Genomic DNA, 18,944 nt, shown 5'->3' with positions numbered 1-18,944 from the left:
GGCAAGAGCATCCGCAACGATGTATGGAGTGCGAGTGGGAGAGTTTTATTGAACTGCGTAAAGCGTGCTTGACGTTCGGTTAGCCCCACATTGGCAGCTGCCCCTGTCGGAGAATTGAGATTGAAGGGTGAAAGAGGAGTGTCTGGAGTTGATTGATCGGCGGTTTAGAGCTCACTCTGACGCGCTGGGCTGGCTCTATTGCTTCAATGTTCGGCCTGTAGATAACTTAGACTGAGTCGGTCGGCTTTGGGTTCGGTTGAGAGTTCCTTGAGGTTCAAGCGTTTTTGCAGGCGCTAACCCTATCTTTCCCTTTTCTTGGAGGATGGTGGCGCGGAGTGGTTGGTTCTTGTCGGCAGTTGATGGACGGTCCACTGCACTTGACTGGGTTGAGATGCTTGGTCAATTTCGCCGAGTAGATTGGACGACAAGGGCTTATTGAGACATTTCGCGCTATTCGCACTGGGCGGTCATGAGATCTGCCACAAGCTTGTTAGTCGTGATGATCTCTCGTTGGGAAAGCTGAATCTCTGCTATCCGTTGGCGGTACCCGATGCATCCCACGCCTGGTCCCGTGATGCGGGTCATCCATCGGCTAAGAGGGCAGACCTTCCCCAGTTTAGACTCATCTCCACGAGTCATGGCAGCTGCAGTTCAAGATCTGCAGTGAGGTGGCCAAACAAAGCTATTCATAAGCGGAAACTAGCGGCGCAGTTACGTATACACTTACGATCTCGGCAAACCCAGCCGGCTACATTTTTCTTACTGCCGAAGCACAGTTTTCTCAAAAGGATCTGAATGGACCTAGCTGAAAAGATGCTAGCTAAAGACTTCACAGCAAAACTTCGAGGATCAGGAGCAAGCACGTCATTACACCACCCTCATCCGATTATGGAAGAGGATTATGATTACCGTCTGTCCTAATACCTCCGAATCGTTCCATCTCCGCATCGAGCAATCCTTCCCATCTGCGAACAAGAGGCGCAACTTCCCTTAGATCATCAGACGCTCGACCTGGTTCTTGATGTTGCGGATCTGAGCGGTCAGATCACTGGCCTCGTTGGTGGTGATCGAGCAGGCGATGACGGCGCGGGAAACACCGGTGGCACGACCGAGAGCCATCTTACTGGGGACGTAGACGTAGGGGACGTTCTTGTCCTCGCACAGGAGAGGCAGGTGCAGAATGATGGGCAGAGGAGTGGTGTCGGCCGCGAGAACGATCAACTGGACACTGGTTAGCATTCCTTTGGGCTCGAGCGTCACTCGATTTTGCTCACCTCGCTAGTACCGCGGTTGAGAGTCTTGGTGCTCTCGTTGGCGCCCTTCTTGATCTGGCGGTAGTGGGTGGCCTGCTGGATGAGGTCCAGGAGAGACTGGGTGAGAGTCTCGTCGGCAATGGGCCAGGCTATATCGCGTCGATTGCGTAAGTCAATGGCCGTAGGACGAGAGCGAGATTTCCGACGTGGGGAGACTTACCGGCGTTAGCGTCTTCAGCCATGGTTAAAGATTGATCGGGTGGATGACGGAAGGAAGTTTAGGAACCAGATCTTTGAGAAATGGCTCACGCAAGGATCACTGCCTGGAGTTTGTGAGGGAGAAAAATTTCGGGCAGCCGCTCAAGATATGGCAATATTACAGCTCACCGCTTTCGGGGTTGGTACGATAAATGAATCCCCGACCAGCGAGAGTCACGTGTTGACAGACCATCTTCGACGACGACGTGCTTACTAAGCAAAAGCGGCAGATTTCAAATTGGCAGTGCTTTGATTCGTCACGTGTAAATGCAGGCGTCAACGCCGTCGAGGATCAACCTCGCTATGCTATGTACGATGTATATACGACATCCATGGGACGTATTTCCAAAACTTCATTTCGCATCATTCCTCCACTCTTTCGTTCCCGCTCCACACTTTACTCGGTACTGCTGTTGACAACAGCGCTGGCCAGCTTCGAGCGCGCACGCAAAGCAGGGCCATACTTGTACAGCACGAACGGGATGAAGGTCAACAGAGTGGCGATCAACGCCAGCAGCAGACCAGCGTACTGGCTACCCAGGTTGTGGAAGAACTGCGACGCGAACAGAGGCGACACGGCTCCCAGAGTATTACGCATGAAACCCTGGCCGGCGATCGCGGATGACGAGTTCTCGCCATAGCAGTCCGAGGTATAAGAATAGCAGGACTCGAAGATGAAAAAAATTCCGATACCGATCAGAGCCAAACCGACGATGGGGCCGAACCAGAACAATTGCTTGTATTGGGTGAAGCTGTAGATGAACAGGCCGACGGGCAGCCAGACAGCGCCACACAAAGCTCCGTACAGACGGTCTTCGGGTTTGGTCTTGCGGTCGGGGTCCGCAACGATGCTGGCGTACTTGCGGATCTGGAAGAAGTTCATGCCGAACCCGATGGTGGTGCCGACGCAGAGAGCGATGTAGGGGAGACCGGAGACACCCTCGTTCCAGCCGCGCTTCTCCTGGTAGGTGATGGGGATGACGGAAAGGAAGAGGAAGGTCAGGAACCAGGCAAAGGAGATCCACAGACCGAAGGCGAACACGACGGGCTCGGTGAAAAGCATGCGGATGGCCTTGACGGAGGAGTTGTGCAGCATCTGCTTGATACCGGGGGCCTCGAGCTCGTTGTCGGTCACAAAGCGCTCGTCACCGGTGTTCTTGCGGAGCAGCTTAGCACGCTTGCTCAGGGCAACACCACCGCGGGTCTCGCAAAGGAAGATGACGATCAAGACCCCAAGGGGGATGTTGGCCAGACCCTGAATACCCTCGAGCCAGCGCCAGCCCAGAGCCTGGTCAATGAAACCGGCGTAGATGGGGGCCGCGACGGTACCGAAGATGGCAATAAAAGAAAAGGATGCCATCGGGATCGCACGGTGAGCCGGGGTATACATATCCCCGAAGGTACCACCGACCAAGATGGTGCCGACGCAGCCAAACAGACCGAGCAAGCAGCGGCAGACAAGGATAGTGGCGATGTTTTTTCCTAGGGCGAGACCAATGAACATCAGAGAGAAGCAGACATAAGCTCCGACGTAGACGATGCGGCGGCCGGCCAACTCACAGAACGGAGCCAGAAAGAGAGGTGCAAGAGCACAGGTGAAGTTGAAGCAGAAAAGACCCAACTGGCCCAGCTCAGATGAGACACCAAACTCTTCAGTCATGCGTGAGATTCCGGAACTGTAGGCAGTGGTGGCAAGACCGATGAAGAGGGTCATGCAGCACAGCAGGACACTGATGAATGCCTTGAACTTTCCATCCCAGTTGAAAGGATTCTCCTTATCGCCCACAGCAAACTCCAGCACAATGTAATCTTGGCCGTCGTGTTCATGTGGCTTGGTGATGGTCAAGGGAAGGTCAAACTCGACTTCCTGCAATAACTGGCTCGCGATCTTCTCGGTGTGTTCCTCCCGTAAATGGTCGCGGTATTTTCCTCCCACAATCCAGCTCTTGTGGTAGGGCTCCTCCTCCGGAGTAACGACAGCCTCTCCGGGGATGTTCTCGTTATGAGAGGAGGAGATGGGTTGTTGTTGCTTTGACTTCATGGTGGATGTGATGTGGTGGTGACCCTATACAACCCAGTATATGCACGTGGTGAAGGGGAGAAAGACTCTGGAGAAAAAGAACGAGGTACCTGGGAACGGGCGGCATATAAATTCTCTCTGGCCAGGGGTAGTGCCGTCATCCGCAAGACTCCGGGTTTGCAAATATGGAGAACCGGGTCCTGTCCATGGGGCGTGGGGGTTAGTCTGGTTCTACTCCATTATGCTCCAACGTGTTCCCGGGCGTATCATTTGACCAATTTGACTTTTTCCGGGTGGAGGCCCTAAGACTACACGGAGACCTGCATCCCACGTCGGCAACCAACCCTTTTTCCTTTTGTCTTCTTTGCTCTTGCATGATTTCGAACTCTGAGAAGTTGAATCTCTATCTCGAACCTAAAGCCAGGGAAACAAGACAGTGCTTCAAACAACTTCATCAAAATTCATGGTCTCGTCCGTCATCATTGATGCTATTTTTCCCGATTTGGTAGTCGGCCGATACGAGGAACCAAACGACGAGGCCTTTGTCGCATGAGACCTGTGGACCACGATAATGTTGGGCGAATTGCAGTCCGATGCACAGACGCCACCGGCGAAGCGAAGAAAGCAGGCCACTTTCGGACAACTACCGCGACGCGTTGATTTGGTGAAAAAGTTGCGGTAAATGCGAAGAAAGACCGATGAGCTCCCGATCCTGCTTTCGCCGAGCTTTTCGGCATGCCTTCGGGCTCGGCCCCACCGCCGACCGACCGGCAAGCCGAGGCGCTCGATCGGGGTCGTTCGGTTCGATTAGGAAATGGGCTTTTTGCAGTTTTCTTTGATGGAAGTACTTCCCGATGTGTAAATACGGCTTTTTGGCGTTTTTGAAGTTAATTCTAATGATTGTTTTGTTGTGGTGGATGTGGTTGAATATCATCTCACTGCTCTGGTTTCCCCGTTCGGTTGACCGAGAGATCGTCTGGTCGGTAGATCCTCGGAGATCCACTTCAAAATCCGTTGAATAGCGATCGATGCGTGGTTTACTGTGTCCGGTACACTCCGACAAAACTGGACCTTCAGGCTGTGCGTTAAGGTGAGGCGGCTCGTGTTTGATTCGGGCATCCCACCGACACTTGTCTGCATGAAGTTGCTTTCGGAGACGAGTGACGTCGCAGCAGAGTTGAAGGGTTAAAGGGTTCTCCGATCATCAGCTACGTGTCCCATTAAGGCATGTTTGCCTTTACGCGGCTGCGTGTTTACGATCATTCAGCAGGTGTTGCTTGTAGGCGGTGCAGAGTGAGACGTTGGGCAAGCCATGCTACCTGCAGGAAAGATCTCGGCTCCATGCAATTCTCCAAATAACTTGTCGTCTTCGTTCCAGAGAATCTGGACTCTTCCAGAAAAGATTTGCCACAAACGTAATCTCGCGGAGGCTGAAAATAGTGGCAAATGATAACATGGATCTATCCGCCGTGAGATTGCTCACGCTAATTCCATAACAAGCAGATCAAAGGTCAACAAGCCGTAGAAGGAAGGTCAATCTGACAGAGATATTCTAGAAAAATTCTGGTTTCGGGAAACGTTTGCATTTTGGGCCACAAAAATTCACCACAACAGGTTTAAACAGATCACGTGTGTAAAAATCTTTAACTATTGTTGGAATCCATAGTTAGCTCGGAGGTGGATTATCTAAATTGCCGATTGTTTCGTATTAGTCAGCTTCCCCATAAATTGCCGGATAGGGGCTACACAGCAATTCAGACTCTTCTTGCGACTCCATTGATTGAAGCATATATCCACTACACCCTGGGTTGCGACAACTATTACTGGTAACGTGACTTGGTCAAGTCCACACACCCGAACGACCTGTTTTTGTTCGTCGAATTGATAGTTAGGTGATTTATATTTGTTTATGGCTAGTCAATATCCGGTGGATACGTTACAGCTGCTTCGTAGCTTGGCGGGCTCTGCTGATGGGGCGGCTTGGGGGCTATGAGCTTTGATGGAGTTCCTCCGTGGGATCCCCGCTACCAGAGCTATGCGATTCAGTGCCACGAAGCAATGAAAACGGCATTCACGGTCTCTTTTTGGGTGCTTTACATCTGCCTAGGTAGTTCAGGAGTAGCTGCGAATCTACTTGTGAGAATTTCGAAGAATCTGATTGAAGATAGTAAATCGAAAATATATTTTGCCTCCTCGTGTTGTCCCAATACTCAAAAATGTGAAATTGTCAGTATGGGAAATTGATGTACTGGCTAGTACTGAACATTTCCAATAGAATCAGGTGATTGATTGAAGATTGTTGAGATCGGCTGAGGGATTTCAGGGGTCTCTATAATCGAACTATGGTGTGTTATGGCACCATACTAGGTGGAAATTGGGTGAACGATGAATAAGCCTATCCCAAAGGGTCCTAGTGGTGTGATAACTCAACAGAAGGGATTGTCTGGTTCTGAAAACTATCTGGGGCATACGGTCTTATATACACTAGCGTACTGAATCGGAGATTCAGTATTCCGAATGGAACTTAGTAAGCCTGTTCCACACTGTACTGACTGACCTAACCAGGGTTGTCAGTACCAGACCATACCGCGTATTCTGTGCCAAATATCACATCCTCCCCCACTAGATTCGAGCTCGCCCTCGAGATCAAAGACGGGAGGAACTCAGATAGCAATTGGGTAGTAATCAGAACCGGAGTAAGCATGTCAAACAAAGAGTACCGAAATTAGTTCAGGGAAGAGCAGGGATTCGGTACTCCACGTCCTTGTTCGGTACCAGTATCATCTCCATATCCACCTATTGAAGGATAATCCTTTCAGTAGTGATTCAAAGAGATCAAAGAACGTTTGGTCACCGAATCAAAGACGGTATCAAGGAATGTGTTATGGAAAATCAGTGGGTAAGGGACGTTAGCCTTATAAGGAGTGAAAAGGCTCTTCTGTCTCCGTCTGTAAACATTCAACCACTCATCACCATCGTCAGTCCCTCAGCTGCCCGAGCGGCTTCGGACAGCCTGGAGGAAGCTGCTGTGTCAGCGGCCCGTGAGCGACTGGAATGCTTGTGGTCGCCAGAACCCGCCATCATGGCCGGTTCTCAGAGCGGAGATTCGGTTTCTGGGGATCCTCGCTCCCTACGTGACTGAACGCTGCCCTCTCACCAGGAAGAAGCAGAGGAAGAGGAGGAAGAGGAAGAAGACGAGGAAGAAGAAGAAGAAGAAGAACGGACGGTTCCTGAGGAGGAGAATATTGAAACATCTTCTCCAGTTCCTCGTTGGCGTCTGCGTTTTCAAAGCCAGGTTCCGTTTTTCCAATATTCCGGTCTTCCAACAACCAAACTAGCAGAGTGGTGCATTGATATAAGAGGAAATCCCCTTCTTTCATCATTCACTACCGATGCAGACCGAGCGGTAATTAGGAAGCTGCCTGAGCAACCTCGGAACGTGGATTGGAGGGTGGTGGATGGTATTCCACAGTTCAAAAACTGCAACCGCTCTCAACAGCGCCGAGCAGCAATGGCGCAGCGTTTCGGACAGCTTGCACCTCTGGGTGAGGAGTGTAGCTACTGTTCCTCTGGAAAAGGTTCCTTTGAGAGCTGCCGTGTGGCGATAGATGACAGCAACACTCTGATGTTCCAGGGTAGTTGTCTGTGTTGTGCCTTTCTGGATGGAGGAGCCAAATGCAGCTTCCGTACCATGCGTCCTCTCTGGATAAGGGCGTACGAGAATTCTGAATCCCTTGCAGCTACAGGCTCTGCTCCTTCAACGGTTCAGCGACGAGGTCGTACCAAAGCTTTGGCCAAGACCGCTCCACCTCGTTCTGGCACAGTGATCCGGCATTTGGAACAGCCTACTGCCCCTGTTACTCAAGGCCACAATGGTCAATCCCGTTCTGGTGTTTTCCGAGGATATGGAGCTAGTTCCACTCCGGGAGGCCATTCCCATGGCTTAACTAGGGGTTCTCGTCGTGTTCGAGTCCGTTCCAATATTCAGGAGCATCCGCGCACTTCAGTTCGCCAACGAGCGACATGGGCTGCATACCGAATTGGACGTCGGATCCAACTTCTAACCCAGAAGCCACCTACTCAGAGCTCATGGCAAGGTAGTGGTCTTTCGGGATCAGAGAGAGAGCAGAACTAAGAGTCGTAGTGGACATGGTTGAATCTGTCTCTTCTTAATACTGGATCAAGTCAGGGTTTCGGTCTTTGGTTAGCTTCCTTTGGCGCGTGGATTTCCGGATGGGTTTCAGTATCTTCAGAGCGCTCCTGCCCTCCTGGCGTCGGCCAGATGTACTGTATTGAAATGAATCCAATTCAGTATTCAATTGTCGTTCGGTAACCTTTCTAGCAGCCCTAGTTTTACGAGTTTCCGCTCCTTCTGTATCTTCTTTACTTGCAGCAGGGCCTTTTGCTGCGGAAGATTTGACAGCCCTCACGGTACGTTGCTGCTTCATTCGTTTCTTCGAAATGACACGTTCCGTGATAGCCTCATCCTCCCCCACTGAAACTGAATGTTCCCCTGAACGTTCACGTGCTTCCCACTCAGCTCTGGTGATGGTGGAGAGTTCTGAGTATGAGGGGGGTGTAGGCTCCTCGCTGTCTAGGATCTTGCGAATTTCCTGTGGTTTGTGTAGCGTGTAGCCCGCTTTTTGAATAGCCCGCTTTGCTAGTGACGATGTCCACAGCCTATCTGGATTATCAACTTGCGCTTCGATAAGCCTCGCTCCGTTGATCAAATTCCTCAAGACCCTTCCTCCTGGTTCGGCCAGCGCATATGTGCCCAATGGATGCGCCTTCAAGATCTGGTAGGGGCCGTACCAGCGGCAATCCAGCTTCTGTCGATACTCATTCCGAAGCAATACCCATTGTCCTGGTTTGAAACTCGTTTTGGTCACAGCTTCATCCCTAATTCTCTGGGTTTTGATAGCTCGATTTAACAGAAGCTCATTTGCTTTAGACCGCGCATGATTTATCAGACGGACTCGATCTTCCCAATCTTGGAAAGGTCCTACTGAGTCGTCCCATTCCGAATTCTCGTCACTCGGAATCCTTGGATGTTCTCCGTACACCAGATAGTACGGGCTCACACCGAGCACACTATGTTCATGAACCCTTGCGGCAAAAAGAGCTTGCGGTAGGTATTCATCCCACAGTCGGGTTGGTTTACCCATTAGGTATTTTGTCAGCATCCGGCCCAGTATCCCGTTGAAGTTTTCAACTTTCCCGTTCGTTCTGGGGTGATACGGGGTGGTGGTCCGGTGCTTGGCTTTCAAAAGTTTGATGTAATATTCCACTGCTTTAGCAATCAGGTTCCGGCCATTGTCGGTAATTATTTCCCGTGGTGCACCGTATTGAATGAAGATATCCTCGTGTAAGAACTGGCCAATGGTTTCTTCCGTGGCATCCGGTACAGCACGAGCCACAGTCCAACCAGTAGCGTAATCAATGGCGGTGATGATCCATTGGTTACCGTTCGGAGTCTTCGGTAAGCGACCCACAAGATCGATCCCCCACCTTTCAAACGGACGGATTCCTTCCTTCACAAGGTGCTGTGCAGTCTCTCTTTCCAGGGATTCGTTTAATCCCTGGGCAACCTGACAGTTTGGACATCTCTTAACAGTTTCCTGGATGTCAGTTCGTATTGTCGGCCACCAGGCGCGGGGCCGTGTTACTCCCTGAAGACCAGGATATCCCAAGTGTCCAAATTCCTCGTGCATTCTGCGCACGAAATCCTCTCGGAGGGGCATTTCAAGATATGGTGCCACCACCCCGTCAGCATGTGTGAAAACCAGTTGACGGTTAGTGTCTGCATCAGCTCTCATCGGTAATTTCACTGTTCTGTAGCCGAGGTGTGGTGCAAATTTTCTGACGTATCGGCTCAGCTTCTTGTTGGTAGGGAGGTGTCCAGAACGCAAGAATTCCTCAGTGGCTTTGAGCCAGTCTTGTTCTGAAAAATCCCCTACTGTAAGAGTGTTTAACTGAGCCACCCAGTCAGGGCGATCTTGAGCTATATTGGCTGGTGTGTCTTCGACGAAATCCGGCCGCCGACTGATTGCATCTGGAACCACAGCTTCTGACCCCTTTCGGTACTGAATCTTAAGGTCATACTGCTGAAATTCATCCACCCATCTAGCCAGTCGCTTGCTATATGTTTTAGTTGTCTGGAGGTATTGCAGGCTGGCATGGTCTGTGATGATTCTTGTGGTGGTTCCGTTCTCGATGTATCGATCCCACAGTCGGAGTGCTTCCTTGATTGCAAGCAGCTCCTTTTCATGGACCGGATAATTCAGTTCTGCGGTACTCAATTTTCGACCGTCAAATGCTACTGGATGCAACTTTTGATCCTCGCCTTCTTGATACAGTACGAAACCGATAGCCCATTCTGATGCATCGGTCTCGATAATGAAGGGTTTGAGTCGGTCTGGCTGCATCAGAACCGGTGCAGTAACCATGGCTTCCTTAAGATTCCGAAAAGCCAATCCTGCTGCGGTGTTCCATCTGACAGGACGAAATCTTTTTACCCGAAGCTGAGCATCAGCTTCTTTTAGAAGCTCATGTAGCGGTGCTGCAATTCGTGCGAAGCTTCGGATAAACCGTCGATAATATGTGGCGAGACCAAGGAACTGTCGAACTTCGTGCACATTCCTTGGCCGTGGCCATTCCTGGATGACTTTGATCTTTTCTGGTTGGGTACGAACTGTTCCATTTCCGACGATATGACCACAGAACTCTAGTTGCTGGGTAGCAAATATGCACTTTTGCGGTCGTGCATATAATTGTTGCTGTTCCAATAGCTGTAGGACCTGGTCAAGATGTCGGTAATGGTCATTCATTGATTCAGAAAAGATTAGGATGTCGTCCAGATACACAACCACACACTTTCCGAGAAGTGGCTGTAAGGTTTGATTCATCAAAGTCTGGAATGTGGCGGGTGCATTGCACAGCCCGAATGGCATGGCGAGCCATTCGAATTTCCCCCAGACTGTGTTGAAAGCTGTCTTCGGAATGGCGGATTCTTCCATACGAACCTGCCAATATCCCGACGCCAGGTCAATCTTTGACAAGAATTTAGCCTTACCGATGATATCAAGGAGTTCTTGAACCCTCGGTAAGGGATAACCATTCTTCAAAGTGACCTCGTTCAGTGCTCGGTAATCAATACACATCCTCCATTTATTGTCCGGTTTCCGAACAAAAACGACTGGGAACCCCCATGGACTTGCGGACGGTTGGATCAGGCCCTTCTGAATCAGATCCTCAATTTGGCGGCCCAACTCATCCAATTTCTCCACGGAAAGCGGATATGCATTAATATTCACAGGGTTGGCGTCCCCTGTATCCACCTCATGCGCGTGGTCACGTTCTGGCGGTAGCTCCTTCGGCAATTCTTCCGGAAAGACCTTCTGATGCTTCAGAAGAATCTCCCTAACTCTCGAGTCGTCATGGTGCGGAACGACCAGCTTGAATTCCGAACCCTCAGCCTCATCTTGTGTAGGCTGCACAAGAAAAAGATAGGCCTGAGTAATGCGCTTCCTCAGAGCGCGTCTCACTTGCTTTCCTGTAAGCAGGTCGAACGAAGCTATGCCCTTCGTGACAACCGGGCTGCCCTGCAGCGGCAGCACCGTATGTTCCCTTCCTTGGTCATCTCGAATCCGCATTTGCGAAGTACGCCAACTTAGCCGCGGGTCGTATTTCCGAAGGAAGTCTCTGCCTAGGATCATATCATGTTCTGGGATATCAAGAACCCAGACATTGATCCTTCCGAACCATCCTCCAATCCTTACAAGGACTGTAAAGGATCCATGGGTGGGGATCTGTCCGCCGTCCGGTAATCGTACCGAAAGCGATCTCCCACCTTTCTGATACTGAATCTCTCCCCTCATTCTCCGCACTAACCTTTGTGACACAAAGGTGTGGGAGGCTCCTGAATCAAGGAGTATCTTAACAGCGCTTGGTCTAGCTGTTCCCTGTCTTACCGTCCCTGCGAAATAGATCAGCGAGTCTCCTATAACGTTGAGGCTCGCGTCCAAAAGCTCTCGTTCCGACACTACAGTCTCTGAATCAGAATCCGAAATTGCAGTTTCTGAATCTGATGAGTACTCAGGATCCAGAAGGTCCTGTACTTCCAGAGGCTTCTGTCTAGAGGCTTTGTCCATTTGGTCGATCAATGCCTCCACATTTACCGACCACTCACTTTTCCCGACGGCGATGTCATTGTGTTCTGCGTTTTCCTCCTTGAGGTTTGGCAGTCTCTTTTGTAATGTCCAGACAGGCCGCAATTGAAACAACGGCCTCTTGGAATCCTGGGCTTTGACTGCTCACCCTTCTTCTCTGATGTCTGTTTGAATTCTTTCTTCCTCCCTGGAGTGGATCCTAGCGGTGCACCTTGCATGTATGAGAGGTCCATAGGGTCACCTGTTATTGATACAGCATGTCCTCTAGTAGCTCCCTCTTCCAGGCCCACAAAGGCTTTCACAACGGCGTTCCATTCGGTAGGATGCTTTGGTAGAGCATGCCACCGGACCTGGAGATCTGCCTTGGCACCATGAATCAGATCCGCTATCATCAGGTCTTCGGACATATTTCTGAATTCCAAATCGTCTGCCGCTTGGCGTAGGTCGGCTGCATACTTATGAAAAGGAGTTTGGTTCCCCTGGGTCATCCTTCGGTATTTGGCATACCTCTTTTCCGGACTGAGGTATTCACTGAATTGCTCTTCAACCCAAGTTTTGAACTCTTCCCATTGCATGCCTTGAATTGATTTTCTTCCGTACATGACCCGCCATCGGTCTTCGGCAGCTTTCCGGAGATTCGATTTGGCTGCAATAATTTTCTGAGTATCTGAGATCTCGACTTCGGTAAGCCCTTCCACATCCTGGAAGTGGCGCTCACACGCGAGTATCCATTTGCGCGCCGCATCGTCCTTGAATTGCCCAAAGTACTCAGGGATTCCCACTAGGTCCTTGAGGAGTGCCTTCCGAGTCTCCCAATCTGCTCTCCCAGGAAGGAGTCCAGCTGTGCTAGCTGTTCCACGGATGGCTGATCCTGAGGAGTTACTCGGAACGTTGGCTGCCGCTTCGGTAGCTCTTTGTTGTTCCTCCTGTCGGCGCTGACCTTCCTGGATCCCCCACGCCAAGGCCTTGATGGTTTGGGCCTGGGCTGTCGGGTTTGTAGCGGATAGCCACTGAACGTACTGGGCTTCCGCCATGTCTGCTGGGAGTGCATGCAGAGCTTGCATTGTCCCAGGTGATATGGCTCGTGACAATTGGGGGTTCGGAACGGCCCCTGGGGTACCAATGGTCTCCGGTATCGTCCCCTGGGTAGGACCCGTGGTTTCGCCCGATTCCATAAGGTCTCCTTGATTGGACATAGGGATTGTATAAGAACGATCAACAGAATAAAAGATTGAAGAAGCAGTATCAAAGAAACGCAGAACAAAATTGAAGACATAAGATAAAATTCAGTATAGGATGGTTCTTTCCGACTGGATGGTCACTATGAGTTGTTCTCATAGACACTCTTTCTCAGCCGATTCCGAGGCACTATTTATGCCCTCGAAATAGCACTTCCACTTCATGTTGACAAGGAGATTTCAACTGAGGGGGTCCTCTCGTATTCACTGAGTCCGCATCTCAGTAGCCAACGCCTACCAATGGGCGTTCAAGAACAGTGTCGACTTGCCGTTCTTTCCACAAGAGGTCGTCATAGGCTTCAGAATGAGGGACAAAACACACGCTTCCACTAGCCTTGCTCGCTCCTAGCGGCTTCCTGAGGCGTTTCCCCGCTCGAAATAAGATTTCATGACGTCCTCGATGTGTACCGAGCGTCACGGGAGGAGTTGACTGTCCTTATTCCGGGGTAAATGGTGCTCCCACATCTCATGGTAGTCCAACTGTGGAAGAGTATTCTCATTCCTGCTCCTTATCTGGCACCCTCAGTCTCCTGTTCAGGCCCTTGATCGAACTTGGGCACGTAGACCGAAGTTGATGGCGAGTAAACAAAGCTCGCATATTCCGAAGAGCTTTGGCCGAAGCTCATCAGAACGAGCAGTTGCCCGCCGGCCAACACACCACTGGGCCTGCCGTAGGAGGCAGGCCTAGTAGGACATGCTACCAGATGTGATAACTCAACAGAAGGGATTGTCTGGTTCTGAAAACTATCTGGGGCATACGGTCTTATATACACTAGCGTACTGAATCGGAGATTCAGTATTCCGAATGGAACTTAGTAAGCCTGTTCCACACTGTACTGACTGACCTAACCAGGGTTGTCAGTACCAGACCATACCGCGTATTCTGTGCCAAATATCACAGTGGTAACTAACTATTTGACCACTCCCTCAGTTTGTCAGATATCCAAAATTCTACATGACACTAAAGCGGAATAATGACACGCGTCACGTCAGTCGCTCATCAAATCTGCGTTACTGGTGCTAGTGTGACAATGTCCCCGATCGAAGATTTTGTGGGCTTTTTGCTCGTGGAACATGTTTAGATCGAGTAGACATCAATCTGTCTTCAAGAACACGTGACTTGCCGATTATGACAGAAAGTATGCATGGGGTCGTGCGGGCTTTCCTTTATTACTCTGTTCACAAATGTGATGTTCAAGTTAAGGTATGACGGTGAAAATTTAGATTCAATTCGACGCGAAAAGATTTTCGATCAGAACACTATGTGTCGTGACTTATGAATCCCTTGTTCCCGACCCTCGGGAGGTTGGTCGACCCCCGGATACAGCACGAAACGACATACCGTGTTTTCTAACACTGATTTGGTTATTGGCATAGGTTTCATGCTGAGTGAATTTTCAAGTGAGCGGATGTCACTGTGTCGGGAAGGCGGTGTATGAATATGTATGGTAGTGAATGAGAAGGTAAACAAGGCTGAATTGGATAAAATCTCCTAGCTAGCAATTTATATGGGGGAAAAAATGCAAACTAAACTAACGCTTCTCCCATGTTTATCAGAGGGCATTCCTAGCTAACTAGGCGATTCCCATGCATTATCACGGGGAATTGATACAGACACAGCAGCTTTTACTAACGTAATCCACGGTCGAGCTGACAACACGGCCGAGCTGACAACTTTGCCCGAACGCGCGCGTTTCCGCCAACCTACCTTCTTCAACTGCCCACCATGCCACCAAAACGCTCTCAATCATCTCGAAACTCCCTTGAAAAAGAGGGTAAGATCATATTAGCCCTCCAAGGGATTAAAAATGGCCAATATCGATCGTTAAACGCGGCTGCAACGCTATACGGTATACCCCGCTCAACGCTAAGAAATCGCGCACTTGGCGTATCCTCACGCATTGACACACGCACAAACGGCTATAAATTGACCCAATTAGAAGAGGATTCGCTTGTCAAATGGATCTTCTCTATGGATTCGCGCGGAGCAGCGCCTAGGCCCGCTACTGTGCGAGAAAAAGCAAATATTCTTCTTGCGGCGCGTGGATCAACTACTCCCTTGACCGTTGGCGTGAATTGGGCATCAACCTTTATAAATCGCCGTGACGAGCTCCGTACGCGCTTCTCAAGACGATACGATTATCAACGTACTCTAAACGAAGACCCGAAGTCCCTACGTGAGTTGTTTGCGAAGGTCCAAAGCGTGCTTAATGTATAACTTTGACGAGACCGGATTCGCGATGGGCCTTATATCAGCGCAGAAGGTGGTTACCCGAGCAGAATACTACGGTAGGAGATCGATTTTACAGCCAGGAAATCGCGAATGGGTTACTGCGATCGAAGCAATCTGCGCTGACGGCTATTCGCTGCCGCCATGCGTAATATTTAAAAACGAGGCCTATATCGAGAGCTGGTTCGATAATCTCCCAGGAGATTGGCGAATTGAAGTTTCGAAGAACGGCTGGACTACCGATGAGATCGGCCTTCGCTGGCTGCAAAAGCTATTTATTCCATCAACGAATTCGCGTGTCCGAGGTAGATATCGGTTATTAATTCTTGATGACCACGGTAGCCATCTTACACCTCAATTCAATCGAATCTGCGCAGAAAACGATATCATACCGCTCTGTATTCCATCGCATTCCTCGCATCTACTACAACCGCTTGGTGTTGGATGTTTTGCTGTGCTTAAACGCGCGCACTGTCGCTTCGTAAGCGATCTTGCCCGGGTCGGTACAACTATATCGATAAACTCGATTTTCTCGAAGATTACCCTCGGGCGCGTGCGGAGGCCTTTCAATCACACATTATTCAAAGTAGCTTCGCAGCTGCAGGTCTTATTCCAATTAACCCAGAACGTGTGCTTTCGAAGCTTAATATCTCACTCCGAACGCCTACACCACCGAGTAGTCGACCAAGCAGCAGATCAAAGCTCATTAGGCCCAAAGACGCCTAAAACTGCCATTCAACTAAATAAGCAAGCTTCGATACTTAAAAGAACTACTTAGGCAACGGTCAAATAGCCCTCCGACCCCGTCAAAAATTATACTAGATCGGATTATCAAAAGCCACTATCAATCGCTACATAACACAGCGCTACTAGCGCAAGAAGTCACGAATCTACGTGCAGCGAATGAGAAAAAACGCCAGAAACGCACTCGATCTAATCGGCAAATAGTACATAAAGGGGGCCTAACGGTTAAAGAGGGCTTACAGCTGGCTCAGCAGCAAAATCAGCAAGTAGAAGGTGAAAAGGCAGTATCGCATGCGCAGAACGATCTGCCTATCCAGCCCGATCAGCCAGCCAAAAGGGCTTCGCCCAGGTGTAGTGGGTGTAGAGAGATTGGACACAAGATAAATTCATGTAATAATCGCTATATTTAAACAAATTTATGCGTTTTGGTTGGAAGGCCTCCAATTAGAAAAGCCGAGTCGGGCAAAGTTGTCAGCTCGACCGTATTGTCAGCTCGACCGTGGATTACGTAACGTAATCCACAAGCGAGTGAAACACCGTACCAATGCCGAATTTTTAAAATAGAGGCCGTTCAACCTAATTTAAATATAGTGATTATTACATGAATTGATCTTGTGTCCAATCTCTCTACACCCACTACACCTGGGCGAAGCCCTTTTGGCTGGCTGGTCTAGCTGATTAGGCAGATCGCCCTGCGTATGTGACACAACCCCGTCACATTCAACTGGCTGGTTTAGCTGCTGAGCGAGCTGTAGGCCCTCTTCAACCGAAAGACCTCCTTCATGTGGTATCTGCCGATTCGATCGTGTGCGTTTCTGGCGTTTTTTCTCATTCGCTGCACGTAGATTCGTGACTTCTTGCGCTAGTAGCGCTGTGTTATGTAGCGATTGATAGTGGCTTTTGATAATCCGATCTAGTATAATTTTTGACGGGGTCGGAGGGCTATTTGACCGTTGCCTAAGTAGTTCTTTTAAGTATCGAAGCTTGCTTATTTAGTTGAATGGCAGTTTTAGGCGTCTTTGGGCCTAATGAGCTTTGATCTGCTGCTTGGTCGACTACTCGGTGGTGTAGGCGTTCGGAGTGAGATATTAAGCTTCGAAAGCACACGTTCTGGGTTAATTGGAATAAGACCTGCAGCTGCGAAGCTACTTTGAATAATGTGTGATTGAAAGGCCTCCGCACGCGCCCGAGGGTAATTTTCGAGAAAATCGAGTTTATCGATATAGTTGTATCCAACGGGTGCTAGATCGCTCACGAAGCGGCCGTACGCGCGTTTAAGCACAGCAAAACATCCAACATCAAGCGGTTGTAGTAGATGTGAGGAATGTGCAGGCATACAAAGTGGTATAATATTGTTTTCTTTGCAGATTTGATCGAATTGAGGTGTAAGATGGCTCCCGTGGCCGTCAAGGATCAATAGCCGATATTTCCCTCGTATGTGCGAATTTGTTGATGGAATAAACAGTTTTTGTAGCCAGCGAAGGCCAATTTCGTCAGTAGTCCACCCGTTATTTGAGACCTCGAATCGCCAATCTTTCGGTAAGTTATCGAACCAGGATTCCTTGTAAATCTGGCCCTTGAATATCACGCATGGAGGTAGCGAAAAACCATTAGCGCAAATTCCTTCGATTACTGTGACCCATTCGCGATTTCCTGGTTGTAAAACTGATGGCCGACCGTAGTATTCAGCTCGAGTAATTACGTTTTGCGCTGATATAAGGCCCATCGCGCATCCAGTCTCATCAAAATTGTAGATATCCTCTGGTTGAATCCCATTCTCATTAATCTCGCGTTGTATAGTAGTAAACCACTCTCGTAACGATTTTGGGTTTTCGTTTAGGGCACTTTGATAATCGTAGCGTCTCGAAAAGCGTGTACGAAGTTCCTCATGACGTTTAACGAAGTTTGATACCCAAGACTGACCGACGGTCAAAAGGGGGGTCGAGCCACGCGCTGCAAGAAGGATATTGGCCATTTCTCGTACAGTAGCGGGCCTAGGCGCTGCTCCACGCGAATCCATAGAGAATATCCATTCAACAAGCGAATCCTCTTCTAATTGGGTTAATTTATGCGAATTTGCGCGTATGTCGACGCGTGAGGTTATCCCCTTCGCCCGCCGGGATAAGGTTGCATAGGATACGCCATATAGCCTAGCAGCTGCGCGAATCGATTTGAGTCGGCCATTTTTGACATCCTGGAGGGCTAGTAGGATTCTGCCCTCTTGCTGTATCGAATCCTGTGAGGATCGCGAGCGATTTGGTGGCATGGTTGGTAGCTGAAGAAGGTAGGTAGGAAGGAATACGCGATTTCTGGTGGGGTGTTTCACTCGCTTGTGGATTACGTTAACTATACTGTTTAGTAAGTATACGCCAAGACCACGAGGAGACAAACTACGATGAACAGTTTCATTCAGAGAAAGTATTAGCTTCTCTTTCATAGAGAGGTCTTTCTGTCCTTTGACCTTGAAATAGCTTTTGCAGCTGCCCTGCTTCTCACGATGGGCAACACACTATTTGACCCCGAAATCCAAGCCTACCACCAACAAGCACACCAGATCCTTGACGAAACGATATCGAGGCGGAAAAGGGTAGCGGTCATCCGCAAATATGAAGTGATCCGCCTTGATTCTTCGTTCAGGGTTCTCAATGACCGGGTGAAATAAGAAGGGCTTCGGACGCTGACTCGGTCCGAGCTCGGGGAAGGTGCCATACATCAGCAGGACGGATGCACCGACGAAACCGAAGAGCAATGTCAAGGTTCGATAAATGGGTAGTGGGCATTAGCGTATATTTTCTGGGGGGTGATGGGGGATCGAATGGCTGTGAGCGCTCAGACTGACCGCCACTAAATCTGAAGTGCCATCAGTTCCATTCATTGAGAAGCATAATACTAGCCCATTTTCATATTTTTATGTGCAAAAAGAAGCAAGAGCTGGGGGACCCAGGTGGCATTAATCTGTGCACACCATGATCACCGAGTTAATCGCTGCCCCGTTGATGAGGTGGAGGCCGCGTCGAGGAATGCCAAATTGTG

At 49.7% G+C, this 18,944-nt stretch overlaps 4 protein-coding genes across 4 annotated transcripts; 1 reads left to right on the top strand and 3 right to left on the bottom strand.

Annotated features, from left to right (window-relative positions):
* Nucleotides 1-990: 990 nt before the first annotated feature.
* N7532_002327 (uncharacterized protein) lies at nucleotides 991-1,495 on the bottom strand (the record flags this gene model as incomplete). The annotated part of the gene is made up of 3 exons (XM_056614821.1): nucleotides 991-1,221; nucleotides 1,275-1,402; nucleotides 1,474-1,495. 3 exons carry the CDS (start codon nucleotides 1,493-1,495, stop codon nucleotides 991-993), a joined length of 381 nt encoding a protein of 126 aa, XP_056477793.1.
* Nucleotides 1,496-1,908: 413 nt separating this feature from the next.
* Nucleotides 1,909-3,552, bottom strand: N7532_002326 (uncharacterized protein; the record flags this gene model as incomplete). Its single annotated transcript, XM_056614820.1, has 1 exon — nucleotides 1,909-3,552. One exon carries the CDS (start codon nucleotides 3,550-3,552, stop codon nucleotides 1,909-1,911), a length of 1,644 nt encoding a protein of 547 aa, XP_056477792.1.
* A 2,863-nt stretch (nucleotides 3,553-6,415) lies between these two features.
* On the top strand, nucleotides 6,416-7,666 carry N7532_002325 (DUF3716 domain-containing protein; the record flags this gene model as incomplete). Its single annotated transcript, XM_056614819.1, has 2 exons — nucleotides 6,416-6,430; nucleotides 6,692-7,666. 2 exons carry the CDS (start codon nucleotides 6,416-6,418, stop codon nucleotides 7,664-7,666), a joined length of 990 nt encoding a protein of 329 aa, XP_056477791.1.
* A 4,038-nt stretch (nucleotides 7,667-11,704) lies between these two features.
* Nucleotides 11,705-12,895, bottom strand: N7532_002324 (C2HC-type zinc finger protein; the record flags this gene model as incomplete). Its single annotated transcript, XM_056614818.1, has 1 exon — nucleotides 11,705-12,895. The coding sequence occupies one exon, from the start codon at nucleotides 12,893-12,895 to the stop codon at nucleotides 11,705-11,707; it is 1,191 nt and encodes a 396-aa protein (XP_056477790.1).
* Between the last annotated feature and the right edge of the window lie 6,049 nt (nucleotides 12,896-18,944).

Source organism: Penicillium argentinense, assembly GCF_028826775.1.
Source record: "Penicillium argentinense strain IBT 30761 chromosome Unknown utg000003l_segment0_segment0, whole genome shotgun sequence".
NCBI classification, from domain to species: domain Eukaryota; kingdom Fungi; phylum Ascomycota; class Eurotiomycetes; order Eurotiales; family Aspergillaceae; genus Penicillium; species Penicillium argentinense.
The sequence above is the reverse complement of the archived record's forward strand: the minus strand, read 5'-3'. Positions and strand labels throughout refer to the sequence as shown.